General features: G+C 36.8%; 1 protein-coding gene across 1 annotated transcript in view; it reads left to right on the forward strand.

Moving 5' to 3' along the window:
* Positions 1-14,284, forward strand: part of igf1rb (insulin-like growth factor 1b receptor) — a 98,329-nt gene extending 84,045 nt beyond the window's left edge. Inside the window, exons 17-21 of the mRNA XM_056259182.1 lie at positions 99-206; positions 2,080-2,239; positions 3,161-3,290; positions 8,522-8,656; positions 13,703-14,284. Of these exons, the coding sequence (XP_056115157.1) occupies positions 99-206; positions 2,080-2,239; positions 3,161-3,290; positions 8,522-8,656; positions 13,703-14,171 (1,002 nt within the window). The 3' untranslated portion in view covers positions 14,172-14,284. The remainder of the gene's footprint in view (positions 1-98; positions 207-2,079; positions 2,240-3,160; positions 3,291-8,521; positions 8,657-13,702) is intronic.
* Positions 14,285-17,725: the final 3,441 nt, after the last annotated feature.

A 17,725-nucleotide genomic window follows, 5' to 3' on the forward strand; every position in this document is an offset into this window, starting at 1 on the left:
AATCTCATCTAATACTCACAGCATTGGTGTATAGTAGCCTTAAAACTGTTCAATAATGTTGACTTGGGACCCTGTGATGTCTTTTGTGATTGGTTTAGGTGCGTCTACTGGGTGTGGTCTCGCAGGGTCAGCCCACCTTGGTGATCATGGAGCTGATGACACGAGGAGATCTGAAGAGTTACCTACGCTCGCTTCGATCCGCTGAGGTGAATACAGGCACACACGAGACATCTTCACATCGTTGATCAAATATTTGGCCAATCAGACTGATTTTTTCCGAACCGTTCTGAATTCCAGCAAGTTAAAGACTGCCATATGGAATTGTGGTGGAATTATGATGCGTAATTGAGCGATTTCCATTAATCAGAATTAATCTTCCATTCACAAATGTCTTTCTCTAAATGGACTGCTCACTGCGGTGCGCTCCTGGTATGCAGCCTCTAGTCTATAAGCCCCTCCAATTCATTTTCTTGATCTCTGTTCCCAAACCTAGTGAGCTTAGCTTACCTTCTAAGGCTGCATCCTTAAAGGGATACTTCACCTCTGGAAAGATGAATGTGTATTTAAAATGGGTCATTTATGTAGATGAAATGTGAAATTATATTTGAATTTGGAGCTTTCTAGACTGAGAAAAGCCAGAAAATGTTTTATTGGCTTATGTGGATGAAAGACAACAACTCCCAGAATGCACTTGCTTCGCTGCCCTAGGAGGCCACGCCTACCGGTAACAGAGCGCAGTAGTTAGTTAATCAACAAGTCTAGGCTACTAGTGAGTCTCCGTGATGAGTCTGCCCGAAAATGTGTTCCGAGATCGCCCAAAATGTCCGGGATTCGGCTTTTGCGTTCTACAGTCGCCATTCATTATGTTTACTGTGGCGAGCAGGACGAGGCTAGGGCCGCGGGACAACGGATGAGTGACACCTGTGAGACGCACCGGTCTTGTATCTCTCACGGAGGAGCGGGAATTTTCTTAGCAATATTAAAACGCACATCAACCGATCACTTGTTTAGCATTCATGTAAACACTACATTCAGATTCACCAATCGGAATGAATTCAGTTAGATTGAAACAAAAGGTGTGCATGTAAACAATGAATGGCGACTGCAGAAAGCAAAAGCTGAATCCCGGACATCGACGGCCGGACATGTCCAGGAAAAAGAGGATGGTAACCCCTACTACTCAGCTTTCTCCACAGAACAAGAGCCTGCTAGCTTAGCTTCCAAAAAAAGATGGCCGACACTGTGTGTACATTCTGTGAGTGAGATCCCAGCCTCTATGGGCGGGTTGAAAACATGTGGAACAGCCCGTACTACTGACTGTAGTCTTTAGCCTCTGGCCAAAAAATCCTCTGATGACGCAAAATGACGATTTTTGCGTCATCGGAGGATTTTTTCCTGACAAAAAATACATAAATCTCTCGTCTCAGGGGGATATGAGGGTGGAAAGCACGGTAATTCGAAAATACTACAGGTTTTCTACTAATACAAAGCTTAATGCTAAATCCTGAAGTATCCCTTTAATGAAAAATGCAACCTCGAGAGTGACAGATTTGAAATGTTTTTCTCAGGCAGCAATTCTGCATACACAGATTCATCGGCCAAGGATCGCCCAAGAGGACATCTGACCGACATATAAAACTACCAATCACAGTTTGTTTTGTTCTGCGTCATGCTCATGGCCGTGAAACTGTAATGTCAATGTTCCTATGATAGCTCTTTCAAGAACATTGGGCAAGTTCACTGCAAACGTCACATATTTTTGAAAATCCAGCGTTTAGTTTATCCTGAAAAGTGCTCATTGTCACAGTTGTAAACACGACTGGATTCTTCTTCCACGAGGGGGTTTGGCTTCACCGCATCTTTGTTTCCAGGCATAACGTTAAAGAATGTGACACACAAATCAGATGACAACTTTGAAGTGTTTCCTATTTTGTGTTGCTTATGCATCAGATGTTCAGCCAACAGTCTGAGGCTGAGACTAAATTGCATGATCCAAAGTTTCAGCATGAAATGCATGAGACTCACTGGGTTTTGGAACATAGCTTCAGTGTCATTCTCCTCTTCCTCGTCCTTCCTCAGAACACCTCCAATTTGCCTTTGCCACCATTGAAGAAGATGATTCAGATGGCAGGAGAGATAGCGGATGGCATGGCGTACCTCAACGCTAACAAGTTTGTTCACAGAGACTTGGCAGCAAGGAATTGCATGGTGGCTGAAGATTTTGCAGTCAAAATTGGTGGTATGTGATGAAATGAGAAAAAATGTATTTGCTTTTCTCAACTCTGTGCAATATTAATGACTATTTAAGGTAGTCCCTAAAAATAGGGATTTTTTTTTTCATTTAGCTTTATTATGTTTTAGTAGCAAAATTAATTTTGAGACGCAGCTTCTCTGAGAGGGTTTTAAAGCTAGTGGCATTTCACAATAAATATTGATCATTTCACAGTTATTAAATTAAAAAATATTGCATAAAAAAATTACACCTCAGATTTAACACCTTTTGACATTTTGCACTATTGCTCATTGTTTCATAACAAAATTAAATACTAAATAATACAGATATTTAATAATAGATGTTTAATGTTTTATTGTGTTCGTTATTTTAAAGTTGGCATGGAATGGAAATGTATTTTATAAATACGTGTTATTGATCTGACTGTAAATGATTCGTCCAATATAAAAATTTCACCTTATAATTTTTTATTAAAAAATGAAAAACTCTTCGGGTTAAATTTCATCTGCTTAAACTCCGCCCCTTTCTTTCAGTCGACTGCAAACTTGTATTCAGATCTGTCTCTATCCAATCAACAACCTATTGAATTAAGTCCCTGCCCAACATTTTTATTATTTTTGATAATCTGTTGCAATACCTGCAATAGGATCTGTTGCTACTTCCATTACATAGCTACTTTATGATTTTAATTACTTAACTCTCATGTACTGTAGCTCTAAATTAAAAAAATAATGGCAAACATTTCAACAGATTTATCCATCTTTCATACTTTAAATTTTATTTCCTATATATTCATTTGTTGCATGACAAATATTTATTTTAGCTTTTAGTTCCCTGAATTGCTAAATCTGGCTAAATCACCGTGCTAAATCTCAAGGAAAACTATAGAACCTTAGTAATTTCACTTCATTTATCCTCAATCTGTAGACTTTGGCATGACGCGGGACATTTATGAGACGGATTACTACAGAAAAGGAGGCAAGGGACTACTGCCTGTGCGCTGGATGTCCCCCGAGTCCCTCAAAGATGGAGTATTTACCACAATGTCTGATGTCTGGTAAGCTTTCATGTGTTCTACAGAGAATCAGTGTGTGCATGTTTATATGATGTTAAAAACACATCGAGAAATCAACTGAGACGTATAGTGCACAATATAGCAGGGTGCGTCGGTCTAGTCACCGTAGCTGTGGAGCGACATCTGTGTCCATTACAGTTCCTCCGCTAGCTAAACGAGAAACGAAAACCACACTCGCGCAGCTCAACACACATTTTCCATTACATAGTGCACACGTTAATGCGGTAGGCAATGAGGAGAAACATCTTTCCATATATTTCAAATGAAGCTGGCAATCAAGCCTCATCAGCCCTCATATGAGCTAGAAACATTTCCCTCATATGCTAGTCTCATTTGACAAACTTTCAAAGAAAACCTCGGGGAGTCTAGACCGCGCTTTTCCGGAAACTGCAACAGCTGCGGCTGATATGTGTGGCATTCCAGAGCCTCAAGGAATCTTTAGTCGATTCGTCCTCCCATGTCACGATAAGTAGCTCTTTGGACTCGCTGGGAGGTTCACACTTAAATCTTTTGTTAAGGATCAGAATCAAGCACTCCCTGTTCAGGAAGAGGTTTGAACTTAATTACAATGTTCTCAAGTTTCCTTCCAGGTGTTTGGAGAGAGTCTGCCCTAACAGTTCACCTTTCATGTCTGTCCAGGGTCACCGCCAGGCCTTGATAATAACGATTGTCTGTCTGGTAAACTTTACACAAGGATCAGACATGGGAGTGGAGTAGTGTTTCGCCAGTAATCACAGATTTACCATTTGAAAAAAAAATCTGTGACAGTGGTTAAGATCAGAATTTGAATATAATGGCTGTATCTGCATCACTGTGCAATGGACGATTTTCACGGACTCTGATGACGCGCTTCCTCACTTATCAACATTGCAAATCTAGTCAAGTTTTTGGTAACACTTTACAATAATAGTTCACTACTTTAGTTAACATGAATTAAGAATGAACTAATTCTACAGCACTAATTCATCTAAATTAATGTTAATTTCAACATTTACTAATACATTAATAAAATAATAAAGGTTTTATTGGTTTGGTTTACATTAGTTAATGCACTGAACTAAAATGAACAAACGATGAACGACTGTATTTTTATTAACTAACATTAACAACGATTAAAAAAGACTGTAACTAATGTTTTATTCATTGTTAGTTCATTTTAGTTAATGCATTAACTTATTTTAACAACGCATTCTCATCCTTTGGCGTCATATAGGTGACGCCATATGACATTTCGTCGAAATCTTACGCACATGGCATCCTTTAGCGTCAATATAACACGCACTGTTATGGGTAGGTTTAGGTCTGGGGTCGGGTTACGGTTATGACGCCTTGGGATCTGCGTCTCATATTCACGCTAAACGATGCCATGTGCGTTGGATTTACACGCGCGTCACGTGTATGACGCCTTGGGTTCTGCGTCTCATATTGATGCTAAAGGATGCCATGTGCGTAAGATTTCAACGAAATGTACAAAGCGTCACATGTATGACGCCAAAGGATGAGAACGGGCTGATTTTAACTAATGAAACCTTATTGTAAAGTGGTGTTTCTTTCTAATACTACGGCTGAGGGAGTGACGGCAAATTTGACATTCTTTCTTCTGACTGGAATCAATCTTGCTATATTTTTTTCACTCTTTTGGAAAGTCGTGGAGATGCCATTGCTGATTTTTTTTTTTTTTTTTTACTTTTAGAACAAATGCAAATACATTTCATCAGTTGTTGTCTCCCATTCACCGCTAAAGAAGTTTCTCCAATTATAACTACTTCCACTTTAAAAAAAAAAACAGAAAAATGTGAAAAGGGCTCATTTTTACGCCACCAAACGGAAGTGCAAAATAATGAATAATGACTCATTTTAAAATAATGAATAATTACTTATAGTTTCCTCTGCTAACTAGGTTGGAATAAAAGTTTTAGTATTCAGGCTCTGTTCTAAATCTTGTAATATACTCTGCTTTAGCCAAATTGGTATGCAGCATCACGTTTCCTTACATTGCATATGCATTACAATGAGCACAATACAAATCTAATTGTATTTTTATTTTTTATTTAGCACAATATCCAAGTTTGTATCCTTTTTTTCCCATTTAATTTAATTTCCATCCATCCAGGGTGTTTCCCTGCTTCAGCCCGAGACACTAGTTAATTAACTGTGAAATAAAAATATATATATCTCACTCAATATTTAAATGTGTTTCGCAACATGTTAACGTCAGCTATATTGCAGTCAGTGTTAAGTCAAGCCTGGTGAGAAATGTAGTGTGTAGTCACATCTGTGCTTTGTGTAAAAGGCAACAATCCAATATGGTGAACGGCGCGAGAGAAATGTGGATTACAAAGGAACATTTAATTCAGTACTGTGAAGTATTGATGCAAATAGTTCAGTGCAATTAAAATGTATTATTTCATACAATAGTTGTGTTTTATGAGTTGCTGCCTAATGTAAAGCATTTCCAATATCGATGCAGTTGTAAACCACAAAGCAGCTCATTCGGTTTTTGGAACAGAGCCTGTATTTATTTGTTGCAAGCTTCGAAGCACTTTTGTATCTAATTTAGATGTAGAACACTTATAGAAAAATAATAAGAAGAACCAAAAGAAAGATTACTCGAGTGAAGCACGACTGAAGGTATTTTTGTTATGTGCTTAATAGCTTTATTATCAACAGACCACATTATATTATATCATTTGTCAGAGCGGCTGACTCATTATAATGACAACTTGCTCCCATTTGAAAGTTTTAGGTAAGTAGAACACACATCTCTCACATTCTCAGCTAAAAATATTGATATTTCTTGAAAAAAACACTTTTTTTAAGAGCAAGCAGCTTTCAACTGAACTTACCCCGATATTAAACAGAAAATCAGTAACTTGAACGAACACGGTTCGCTATTAGGTACGCTAACGATTAATCGATGATCGATTAATTGTCGATAATAAATTAATCGATCAAACGCATCCATGGTCATAATTAGAGTGTGTAGTTTTGAGGTGTGTGTGTGTCTCACAAAACACATGCAGCAGACAAATGAGTGAAAATGAAGTGAGCACGAGGTAGTTACGTATTCTAAATATATGTCAAGCCATGCAATGCATTAAGAAGGCTAGCCGTTTATTTTGAAACATAATTAACCAAAAGACCCTCCAAACAAGTGATTGTACTGAACATATGTAAACCCCACAATAAAAGTACATAGAATAAACAAGTAAAGATCTTGGTTTTATGTGTGATGGTCTTCCAGCGCTTCTATTCTGTAGCGCACGGTGAATTCGGCATCACCTGCTCCAAATGAAGATATGTGATCTACTATGGTTCACAATTGTTTTGCTAAGTTACAAACAAAAATGTGACGCAAAATCATCATATGTTGTATACGGTTTAAATGTGCTTCAATTTTTCATACCACTTCAAATACTTGGTGTAGTTTGGTCTCTGTGAAACAAATATGCTTGTTTTATTCTACTAGTCGACAATATATGATACGTCTATCTGTTAATGTACAATGATTTTACAGATCAAATTTAAAGCATTTATTTTTTCACGATATGGAAATTGATCACTTTTAATATGTCAGCAAATTTAAAAGCACTTGTTAAGAGATGGTCATATTCCCTATATTCACCGCTTCGGATATAAGATGTTAAAGGTACAATATGTAAGAATTTTGTAATAAAATATCCAAAAATCACTTGCACAGTGTAATATATATACTGCAGTTGTGTACTTACAATATCCCAAAAGTCTCCAAAGATTTTTTATTTCAGAGAAATTCCAATTTTAAAAAAGTGTCCGTCCCGGAAAAAAATGTCGCCTGTCGATGACGCAATATCCGCGCTATCCTCGGTTTCCGTTCATACTGCCATAGCCATGACGTAACCATGGCGACAGACGTGGACAACTGCGTAGTGTGTAACGTTTAGCGGCACGCAGTTCTTGTTTCTTTCAAACAAGGAGAACTAAAATGAGGATCAATATCAGCGTGGCGTTTTTGAGATGCCGAGAGCTCCACGTCCGCAACTAACTTGGACTTGACAGAGCTTCACGAGTCACGACTTGACAGCTTTATTAGACAGGTGAGCAAATGTACATAAAACAAATCAATGTTATATAACGTTAGCTCAACATGATGAAATGTTAGAATATGGTCAGTATGTTATTGTATGTATTGTGTTGTGTGTGATTGATGTTGTGCACTGGCCGTGTCATGCTGTCCAAGACAAATTTCCCAGGAATGGGACAATAAAGTATAATAAAAAATAATAATAATTATTCTAATGTTGATCTAGCTTACTGCTAGTTTCGTATAGCAAACGAACTAACACGTAGTATAACATTATAACTTTCAACACACATTTAAATGCCGTTTAGTGTGACAGTGTAACGTTAGACCAAGTGAAGCAGCGCTGCGTTACCTCACAATTTTAATTCGTCTAATAAACTGACCTGTGTGAGTAATCCAGCACTTGCGGGTAGTTCGGTAGAATTAAATGTCCTTATTCCTTTATATCCGCGGGACTCGCGTGTGATATCTGTCTCATTAGCAATCGCGACCTGCTTCATACCACTGTAATGTTAAAAAAACATGAATGTTTGCACTCATCCATAAACATTATTAGATCCATCAGCTTGACAGCAAGTCCCATCATTCAGCTCATCACTGAGTCATAAACCTACGCCTTTGTTACTGTTGGAAACTGCGCCCTCTTGTGGCGAAAAAACCCTACATATTGTGCCTTTAAAGATTAATTGATTAATTGACCGTTAATTTAAAGGGATAGTTCACCCATAAAATTCTGTCATTATTTACTCACTCTCATGTCGTTCCAAACCGGTAAGACTTTCATTAATCTTCGAACACAAATGAAGATCTTTTTGATGAAATCTGAGAGCTTTCTGTCCCTCTATTGGCAGCTACACAACTACCATTTTGACGCTTCAAAAATGTCGTAAAGAGATCGTAAAACGAATGAATTGAGTGGTTTAGTCCAAATTTTCTGAAGATACTCAATCCCTTTATTTGATGAACAGATTGAATTTAGGCTTTTATTCACATATAAACATTGATAAGCGAACATAAACAGAAACTCAAACGTGCTGCGTAACACATGAGAACAAACCTTATTGGTTCTCGCACGTCAAGCCAACACCGTTGGGTGAACTAACTCAATGTAGATCTGTTCTAACTGTTCTCGTCTGTTGTCTTCTTGCAGGTCCTTTGGGGTTGTGTTGTGGGAGATAGCCACCCTGGCCGAGCAGCCCTATCAGGGCATGTCCAATGAGCAGGTACTGCGGTTTGTCATGGAGGGAGGACTACTAGACAAACCAGACAACTGTCCTGATATGCTGTAAGTTACTTCATTCAATTCATCATCTTTCACTCACTTTATGCGTTTATTTGACTTCAATGGAACACAATATTTTAAAAAGCTTGATGCTGTTTTTTAAGCAGAGTTATCAGAGGATCTCAAGCTCCCAAAAGGACAAAAACATGGAAGTGATCCATATAACTCTTGCACTATATTCTAAGTCTTTTTAATCTATCTTATAGTTTTATGTGAGAAACAGACCAAAGTTCAATATCACTTTTTCTTTCTATCCTAGTTAGGTTTCATTGATGTCAAACCTGGTGCAAAATCTTGATGTGGCACTTTTGAAATTGTTTAATATGAATTTTCATATAGGTTTGGAAGGACATGATGGTAAATAGATGATGATGATGAATTTTCATTTTTGGGTGAACAATCCTTTTAAAAAGCAGAAAGTCTGCCACCTACTGTATGATTCCGGTGGTAATGTCACAAAGCTGAAAACAAGAATTGACATCAAAATCTAGATTAGCTGGTATTTAACAAACAGTTTTTGACTTCGGCTATTATTTGTTTTGGATTTTAAAACTACCAAGTCTAATGCTCTTCCCGTGGGTGCTGTGCGCTAAATTTAAGTATAATTTGTTTATCTATGAGAGCCTCCAAGCTCTGGGCTTTCTTTGGCGTGGTTTGAGTGAGGTTGCGTCTGGCTTTAAGTCCGTGTTTTATCTAAAGTGTGAGAGCTGGCAGTGAAATACGAGCACTCGGAGCAATACAAGGATGCCACATTTTTAATAATAGAACATTATATCAGGAAAGTTGGTAGATAGATGAGTGTTTCGGGAAGAAAGTGGTACAAACAATGGAAAGCTAGTTTTGGATATCAGAGACAGCTGGAACGTAAGCTGTCTCTGATATCCAAAACTAGCTTTCCATTGTTTGTTGGCCATTTAACACCAAAATTTTTTTGTCAGCCACAGCTTGTGTTTTTAATTTGATAAATTACCAAATGAATCTGTTAAATTAGGGTGATATAGCTAAAATAAAATATCTATAAAATATATTTTTCAGCCTTGTATTATATATTTAAATGTAAATGTTATATCTATATATGCATTTCTAAATATTTATCCATTTTAAAAAGACTGAAAAATATCTAAATCATATTTAATGTAATATTCTTCAGCTTTTATATATATAATTAATATGAAAAAATATATAATAATATAAAAAATATATATAATATTTATGAAAATAATATGCAAATATTATTATTTTAGATTTTAGATTTAAAGGCCCTTTTAGATTTTTTTTTTTAAAGAAATAAAATAAAAAGGAAACTTCACAAGCCATGCGTATTGGTGAAACAAATGAACAATGATGTTTTGTTTCAGGAGAAACTGCATTTTCACTGTCCATTGACGGGAAGTGCACAATAGTTTGCGTTGGCCTGTGCCTCATTTTCATCTCAAGGCGGTCTGGTTTAGGGTCTTTGTTGTGGTTGGCCGACGCTTGGCACCTTTTAACACTTTTTCAGAGAAGTGCCGGGAAGGATGAAGTGGTCTTTAAAGCTGCCAGAACAGGAGTGGAGGAGGAGGGCATGTGGGAGGCTTTCAGGCTGGTACATGCTTCTAATAGTGGCAATGGTCAGCCAAATGAAACCTCAAAGGAAGTCCAGCTATTAGATTAAAAGTGGAAATTATGTGCAGTGTAGCGATTGGAACAAAGGCTTTGAGCGATGGTGCTCATGCAGCTGATGTGATATTATTAATAAAATTGCCACAAAAAAGCAAAAGCCACTGCCTCATAACTAGGAAAACATTTGGACTGTACTAAAATTTAGATTCTGTAATACTTTGTAACCATTAAAGCCCTTCTTTATAATGCATTATAAAAGTATTTATGGTATACGTTATAATTCATTTTATATATATTTTTTTTTAATATGTGGCTAATGGCTAGTAGCCAAAGTTAAAATGCATTTTAATATTTGCATATTCCTTGTTACATCTGAAATTGGTTATATGTTTTAATGCATTTTACTTTCTAAAGGTGTGTTCAGTGAATTGATGAGCTTAATAATGTATTATTACGGTGGTTACAATTATTCATCAGACTATACAATGCATTATAAGGTGCAGTAATAATGAATGCATTAAAAATATTTTTCTAATGCATTATATATACAGTACAGCCTTTAAGTAAAGTGTTATCAAAAGATCTTGCTCCGCCTCCGAAATGATTTTCTTTTTCGGCTTACATCATCAAGACCTCATTTTTCAAACCCTCTCTACCTTCCGCCTGTTTCCTTTTTGGTACATGCACTTTTCCAATCTATTTCTGATGTATGAAATCAAGTCTTTCCTTACATTCTTTCTAGTTATTTCTAGTTGCTAATATCCCGTTTCTCACAGAAGTAAAATGTTGACTTCTGCCTTGAAAATGTAATTGACATCTTACTCACAACATGGCCAGCTATTTTGTTTATTAAGAAGCTATAGCAGGATCACTTGGAATTCTATGTAACAAAATCAGACTGAATTATGCATTTCAGTGCTTTCATAAAATGTATCAGCGCAGCGATATTTCCTTATATTAATGCTAATGCAAAACCGTTACCTTAAATCTTTACAATTATTCTTACTGTTATTTTTTTCACGTTTTGTTGAATTGAATGAGTTGAATTCATTTTGATATTTTTGTATGATCTGAGAAAAGTAAAAGATTTGGTGCAGCTCTCTGGATATTTTAAATAGTATGAATCGTTACGGTATATAATATATTTTATATAATTATATATTTGTATATAATTTATTATTATTTATTTATATATATAATTTATAATTATTTATATATAATTTATAATTATTTATTATATAATAAATTATATATTAAGACCGCTGTAATAGCAAGGTCAGCCATGAAAAATAAATAAATAATATTAAAAAGATGAAGTTAGTCAGGTCAAATTGCATAACCTTAAGAAAACTAAATGATATTCATGATTCAAAAATGAATAATATTTACATTGAAATTGTTTTGAAAGTAAACTACTTTTTGCTTTATGGTTACTCAATTTAGCCTTTTAACAACATGTAATTTAATAAATACACACATACATGGATGGATGGATGGATGGATGGATGGATGGATGGATGGATGGATGGATAGATAGATAGATAGATAGATAGATAGATAGATAGATAGATAGATAGATAGATAGATAGATAGATAGATAGATAGATAGATAGATAGATAGATAGATAGATAGATAGTGTAAATTTGAATGTATTGTATTTATTTCCAAAAGGTGTGAAACCAACATGAATGCATTAATATATCTTCTCACTTGCATTTTGAATTAGAATTTTCATCATATCAAAAAATCCATATTTTGTTGTTGGCCCTAAAACATTCAGACTTTCTAAGGTTACTGCAGGCTTTAGTCTAGTTCCTATAGCAATTTTAACACTGGCGGTGCTAAAATCCGACTGAACTTCCCCATCAATGGAAACTTCATTTAGTGCTATGCAGGAAAAACAAGCTGGAGACTGAGGGCAGTGAGTCCAATCCCTGTCTCACAGCTGGAGAGCCAAAAGCCTGTGTGTGTGTGTGTGTGTGTGTGTGTGTAACGGTGAAAATACCGCACTTGGATATGCTGGTGTGAATGTTTGTGTATGTGGTGCACGGGTATTTGTAACTGTCAGCTGATGTTTGCGCTAGCTGTGTGTGGGTGTGTAGCCGGCGCTGGTGTTTGTAAGACTAATGGTGTGTGTTACTCCACTAGTGTGTGAGCTGGCACAGGGATCCGACAATTTTTTTTTTTTTTTTTCAGCAGACTCCTCTGGTATTCTTAGTCTGTTTGTGTATAATTAAAATGGTGAACTGGAATGCTCAAGTGTCAGCGAGATCGTAGTCTTATTTAGTTTTTTTTTCTCTCCGTAACCCTTCGCTGGCGCTCTCGGGCCTCCTTTACAGCTCTCTCCAGCTTTGCCGTGTGATTTCATCACAGTTCTGTGTTTGCTGTGTAGTAAAGAGGTCACAGCATTCACCATGAGCTCACTGCAGCTGTGTTTAGGACGTAACCGCTGATAGCATGCATGTTTATGTTACTGATTCGTCACACTGCCACCTGTTGTTCAGAGTTGCGCAAAGTAGGCGTGGACGGTATAAACAAGATGTTTTGAGTGATTTTATAACAATCATAAAATAGTACAATGTTCAGTAATACTATGAATGTATGTAAATATACATGGTTTGCATTTTATCCATGCAATTTAGCATTGTCGGAAACTTTTCGGCTAATGTAGCCTTTGGTGTGTGTTGTATATATATAAATGTTATTATAATTTTAAAATTAATACAAATTAATAATTAATACTTTATTTGTATATAGAATCCAGTTTTTTTTGTTTTTTTACATAACTTTTCAATAATGTTTTCAACATTGATAATAATAATAATTAACGTTTTGTGATTTCTGAAGGATCATGTGACACTGAAGACTGGAGTAATGATGCTAATTGTATTTACATTTTTAAATATATTCTAATAGAAAACATTATTTCACAATATTACTGTTTTCAAATAAAATAAATATTCAAATAATAGAAATATTACTGTCGTTGTAATCAAATAAATGCAGCTTTGGTGAGCATAAGATACTTATTTTAAAAACATTATAGTATTATATTGTATATAATATATAATGTTTTATATATATATATATATACACAGTACATTTAATATTTACAATGATTTTTTTAATGGCCATCTCTATATATAATATACAGTATATATATTTTAAATTGGAAATTGACTTTTTTAAACAACACAAAGTATAAGGAAATATTTTCAATACAAATTAACAATAGCATTTTAACACAACATTCCCTAAAAGCCATATATAAATTCCTAAAAATGAAAAAAAAAATCATATTATTTTGTGCTGACTTCAACTCTTCTGTTTATCAGACTGAATGTCATCTGATGCTGATAGTCTCAACATGGCCAAATATCAGCCGGTCATTTCTGATGTTTTCTTGAAGATCATGTCGCTTAGCTTCTCTTTGTTTGATCTTCCAGGTTTGAGCTGATGCGCATGTGCTGGCAGTTCAACCCCAAAATGCGTCCGTCCTTCCTGGAGATCATCAGCAGCCTCAAGGACGACCTGGAGGAGGGCTTCAAGGAGACGAGCTTCTTCTACAGCGAGGAGAACAAACCTCCCGACACGGAAGAGCTGGACATGGAGAACGTGGGAACCATGGAGAACGTTCCTCTGGAGCCGTCCTCCAGCCTGCAGCCCCTCGCCCCCTCTTTGGCCTCCCCTCAACAGTGCTCCCCTGCGCCCCAGTGCTCCGCCACTCCGGCCGGCCCGTCGTCACCGCCTTCCTCCCCCAGCTCCCCGGACAAGCACCCGCTCCCCGCATCGGCGGCAAACGGGCCCTCCATGGTTCTCCGGAGCCCGTTTGACGAGTCCCAGCCTTACGCTCACATGAACGGGGGGCGTAAGAACGAGCGTGCCTTGCCTCTGCCCCAGTCGTCGGCTTGCTGATCAGCGGCCCGACCCCGTTTCCGAAAACACGGACGTGTCTCTGTCTGTCAAGCCACTGTGTGGTCTCCTGAGAAGAAATATTAAAATAAAGAGACAAGGAAAGAAAAAAAAAATAAACTGAGAGTCCAGGCAATCAATTTCTTTCAATCATACCTCAACGGACAAAGTTTGAATTTTCTTTGTTTTTTGTGTATTTCGATTGAATCGTTGAATTGATTGACATGAACTCATTTGTTATTTCCGCAGACTGGATCACTGACTGAAAAAACCATGACCTTCACTCTCGCACTCGATAGGCCGACTGTTTTTGTTACGTTTTGTTACTTTTCTAAACTTCCAAACCTGGTTTGGAAGGTCTATCAGAGCCAGTAGTGGTACGGTGGCATTATTGCGAAACGCTCTGCATATCTCCAAGCGAATCCTACATCGAAGCGCTTGCTCTCGTCTTTGTTTCCAAAGACGTGCGTCTAGATTAGAGAAAGGTGTGAGAGTTCCTCTTCCGCCCATCTTAGAAGTAAGACCCAACTCCAATCTAGATACGGAGATCTTCGGCTTCCACTCTCTCCGAATCATCTGGCTGTGCAACATAGTGGAGAAATTCACGAATCTGCCAAATCTCTTTTTTTTTTATGTAGCCAAATTGTATACTGTTGTACAAGCCCCCAACATATGCAAAAATGTCCGCATTCTTTTTCTTTTTTTTTTACACTGGTGATCCAAAGCATCTTTTAGTTTAAAACACAATCAATAGAGTGACATTTCCCTGATTCCCACTTCTCTATCTTCTCGCTTTGGGTTTTTTGCATTTCGGATGAAATAAAAATGGAAGAACAAATGCAGCAGATATTACATGGCAAAGAAAAAAAAAAAGAAGGGAATTGGGTCAAAAAGAAGCTCAAAATATTTAAAATTGTGTTATTTGAAATCTTCACAAGAATTCTCTCGTTTGGTCGTTCAGTCGTACTTCGGACCACAGAGCGTGTGCGTCGTTTGTCGGTCACTTTTGTACCTTTTTTACAGTTCAGATTGATCATTTATATGTCTGTGCTGAAAAAAGCTGCTATTTTATTCTTGTTTTTTTCTTTTTGTGGTTGTAAAATTGTAAAGAGATTCTTCAGGTGTAATCCTTTGCCTTTCCACTACAGTCCAATTTATGATGCTTATAGTTCTGCGAAACGAGACGAAAAAAACAAAACAATAGAAGGTTCAATCTAACAGTTGAGTTTTCCAGTGTAAAGTTGTTTAATGCCTTCTTTTTTTGATAGCGAAACCGGCAATAGAACACACTTCTTTCTTCATGCCATTAATGGTGGCACCTCGTTCGACGCGAGTGAACACTGTGTCTCTCATCACATTAATGCGCAACAAATACTCTCAGGTCAAACTCCTCAATGTTTCGGTCTCAGAATCCAATGTTTTGTTCTCTCATCATTCATTCCTCTGTAACCGACAAGATATGACTAAAAATGTGGCAAAGTTTGAATTCGTTTCATCGCTTGCCTTGAAGATAGACTCGTCTCATACTTTGGATTGATTGTTCAGCCTTATTTGTGACTGATCCTGCCGCCCTTTGTAAATGTTATAAACTCTGCGTTTCCTTTCTTCCGAGCAGAGCCTGATAAACAACGATTATACAGATATGATTCAGCATATCTCTATGCAGAAGTTGTGTTTGTAACATAGTTCACATTTAAGATACAGGTTTGACTACGAGCGCCAGTTTTTGGGACTTTCGTTTTCATTTTTTTTGGAAGGAAAAACTGTCACCTTTTATGTTTCCCCCCCATCCTGACCTTTTTATTTTCATTATTTATTTTTTTTCTTTTTTTTTTTCCTTCTCTCTTGTTTTTGTGATATGTTTAATAATCACTGTAACCCCCCCCCCCCCCTGATTAAGTGCAACATTTTAGATATTTTTATATGCTTTTTTTCATGACATTGGGACTTTTTTTTTTTTTCAGACATTTATCTACCTCACTCTTTTTTTATGTACCTGTATATAAAGTACATCTGACCTTTTTCATGAAAAGGACAATATTACTGCTCTCTGTATCTGGGTAAAACCTCATAAACGCTACAAACCACAATCTCGGAGTGGAGAAATCCCCGAATTACGGACATTTTGTATGACTAGCTGCTTTCTTTCCTATCGGATCTCGCTTAAATTTGTTTATTATTTATTAAAACAAGAACAGGTCTGACAGTTGACTCCAAATGTGCTGGAATGTTGTCTATGTTTAACTTATCCATCTTTTTTAACTTGAGGGCAAAAGTCAATAGATGGAAGAATTCGAATGGATTTATTTTTGAGGATATAATGGTTCTGATCTCCTCTCCCTTTCATGTCTCTGAATCCCACTGTTATTATTTTTAAGTTTTCATTATACATTCTTTGGAATACTGTACTTGTATCAGAAACCAAATGTTCGTTGAAACTAAAAGTGGATTTATGTATGTTCCCTCTGTAAGTTTTTGCTGTTTGTCAGGTGCATCAAATGTATATAAGTTTTGTGCTGGCTTTGGAAAACATATTTTTTCTCAGCCCAAACTAAAAAAAGATCAACACAAAGCATAATAAAAAAAAAAGAATAATAATTGAGCAGATGCAATATAAATGTAAATGGTTGGAGACGTTTGTTAGCTGAAATGACTGGTTTATGAGCCAATAGCTTTTTCCCCCCATGTCGTATTTCATAGCAGTTTAACAAAAATGACTCATGGGCTGATTAAATATGCATTTTATAAATCCAGATTTAAGATATTCTTGTAAATTTTCACTAAAGCATTTTTATAAAAAGGGAAATGTTTAAATTGGCGAAATTCGTCAGATTTTTTTTGTCCAATTTGGCAAAAATAATTACAAATCCAACAACAATCAAATAGCAATACCAACATCACGCCCTCCTCCACAGCCTTCGTAAATATGGTCATTTTTTTTCTGCATTTTTCATAATTCCGATTTTTTTAAATCAACGATTGTCCAAGATCACCATCCTAATGCTCTCCTCTGACCATCTCAGACCAATGATTGATTTGTCAGTACAGATCTGTTGACTATGGGCTAGATCTTCTCAGGGCTGAAGGTTCAAGCGGGCGTCCACGGGACAGGAAGTGACCTGTTCCTCGACGCTCGCTCTACCCTGCTGCTGAAAACTGCTGCTCTCCATCATCTCACTGAAGTCCAGACATTTGAGAGGAGAGCATCGGAGGTGTTCGTGGTCTGATGGCGCCATCTACAACCTGGAGAAGGGATGTGTTGTGTATTTCACTCCCTGATGCTGGTGGAGCAAAACTGTTTGGTTGTTCAGTGAACTGTTGAGATGTGTTAGATATGTGTGTGTTGGTTATATAAAGGGGTTACAGATCCAGAACGGGGGAGGGGAGAATGGAAAAAGTTTTTGTGGTCCAAGTCTGTTCAAACCTGGCTGTTCTGATTAAAAAAGGCACTTATTAACTTTATTTGTGTTGTTTTCTTTTGTATACATTTGAAGACAAATTAAATGTGTCCCAGGAGTGTAGATGGAGAAGATTAACATATTGTATTTATGGTGGCA

This window comes from Rhinichthys klamathensis, unplaced genomic scaffold, assembly GCF_029890125.1.
Source record: "Rhinichthys klamathensis goyatoka isolate OS25496 unplaced genomic scaffold, OSU_Roscu_1.1 h1tg000165l_1, whole genome shotgun sequence".
Lineage (NCBI taxonomy): Eukaryota > Metazoa > Chordata > Actinopteri > Cypriniformes > Leuciscidae > Rhinichthys > Rhinichthys klamathensis.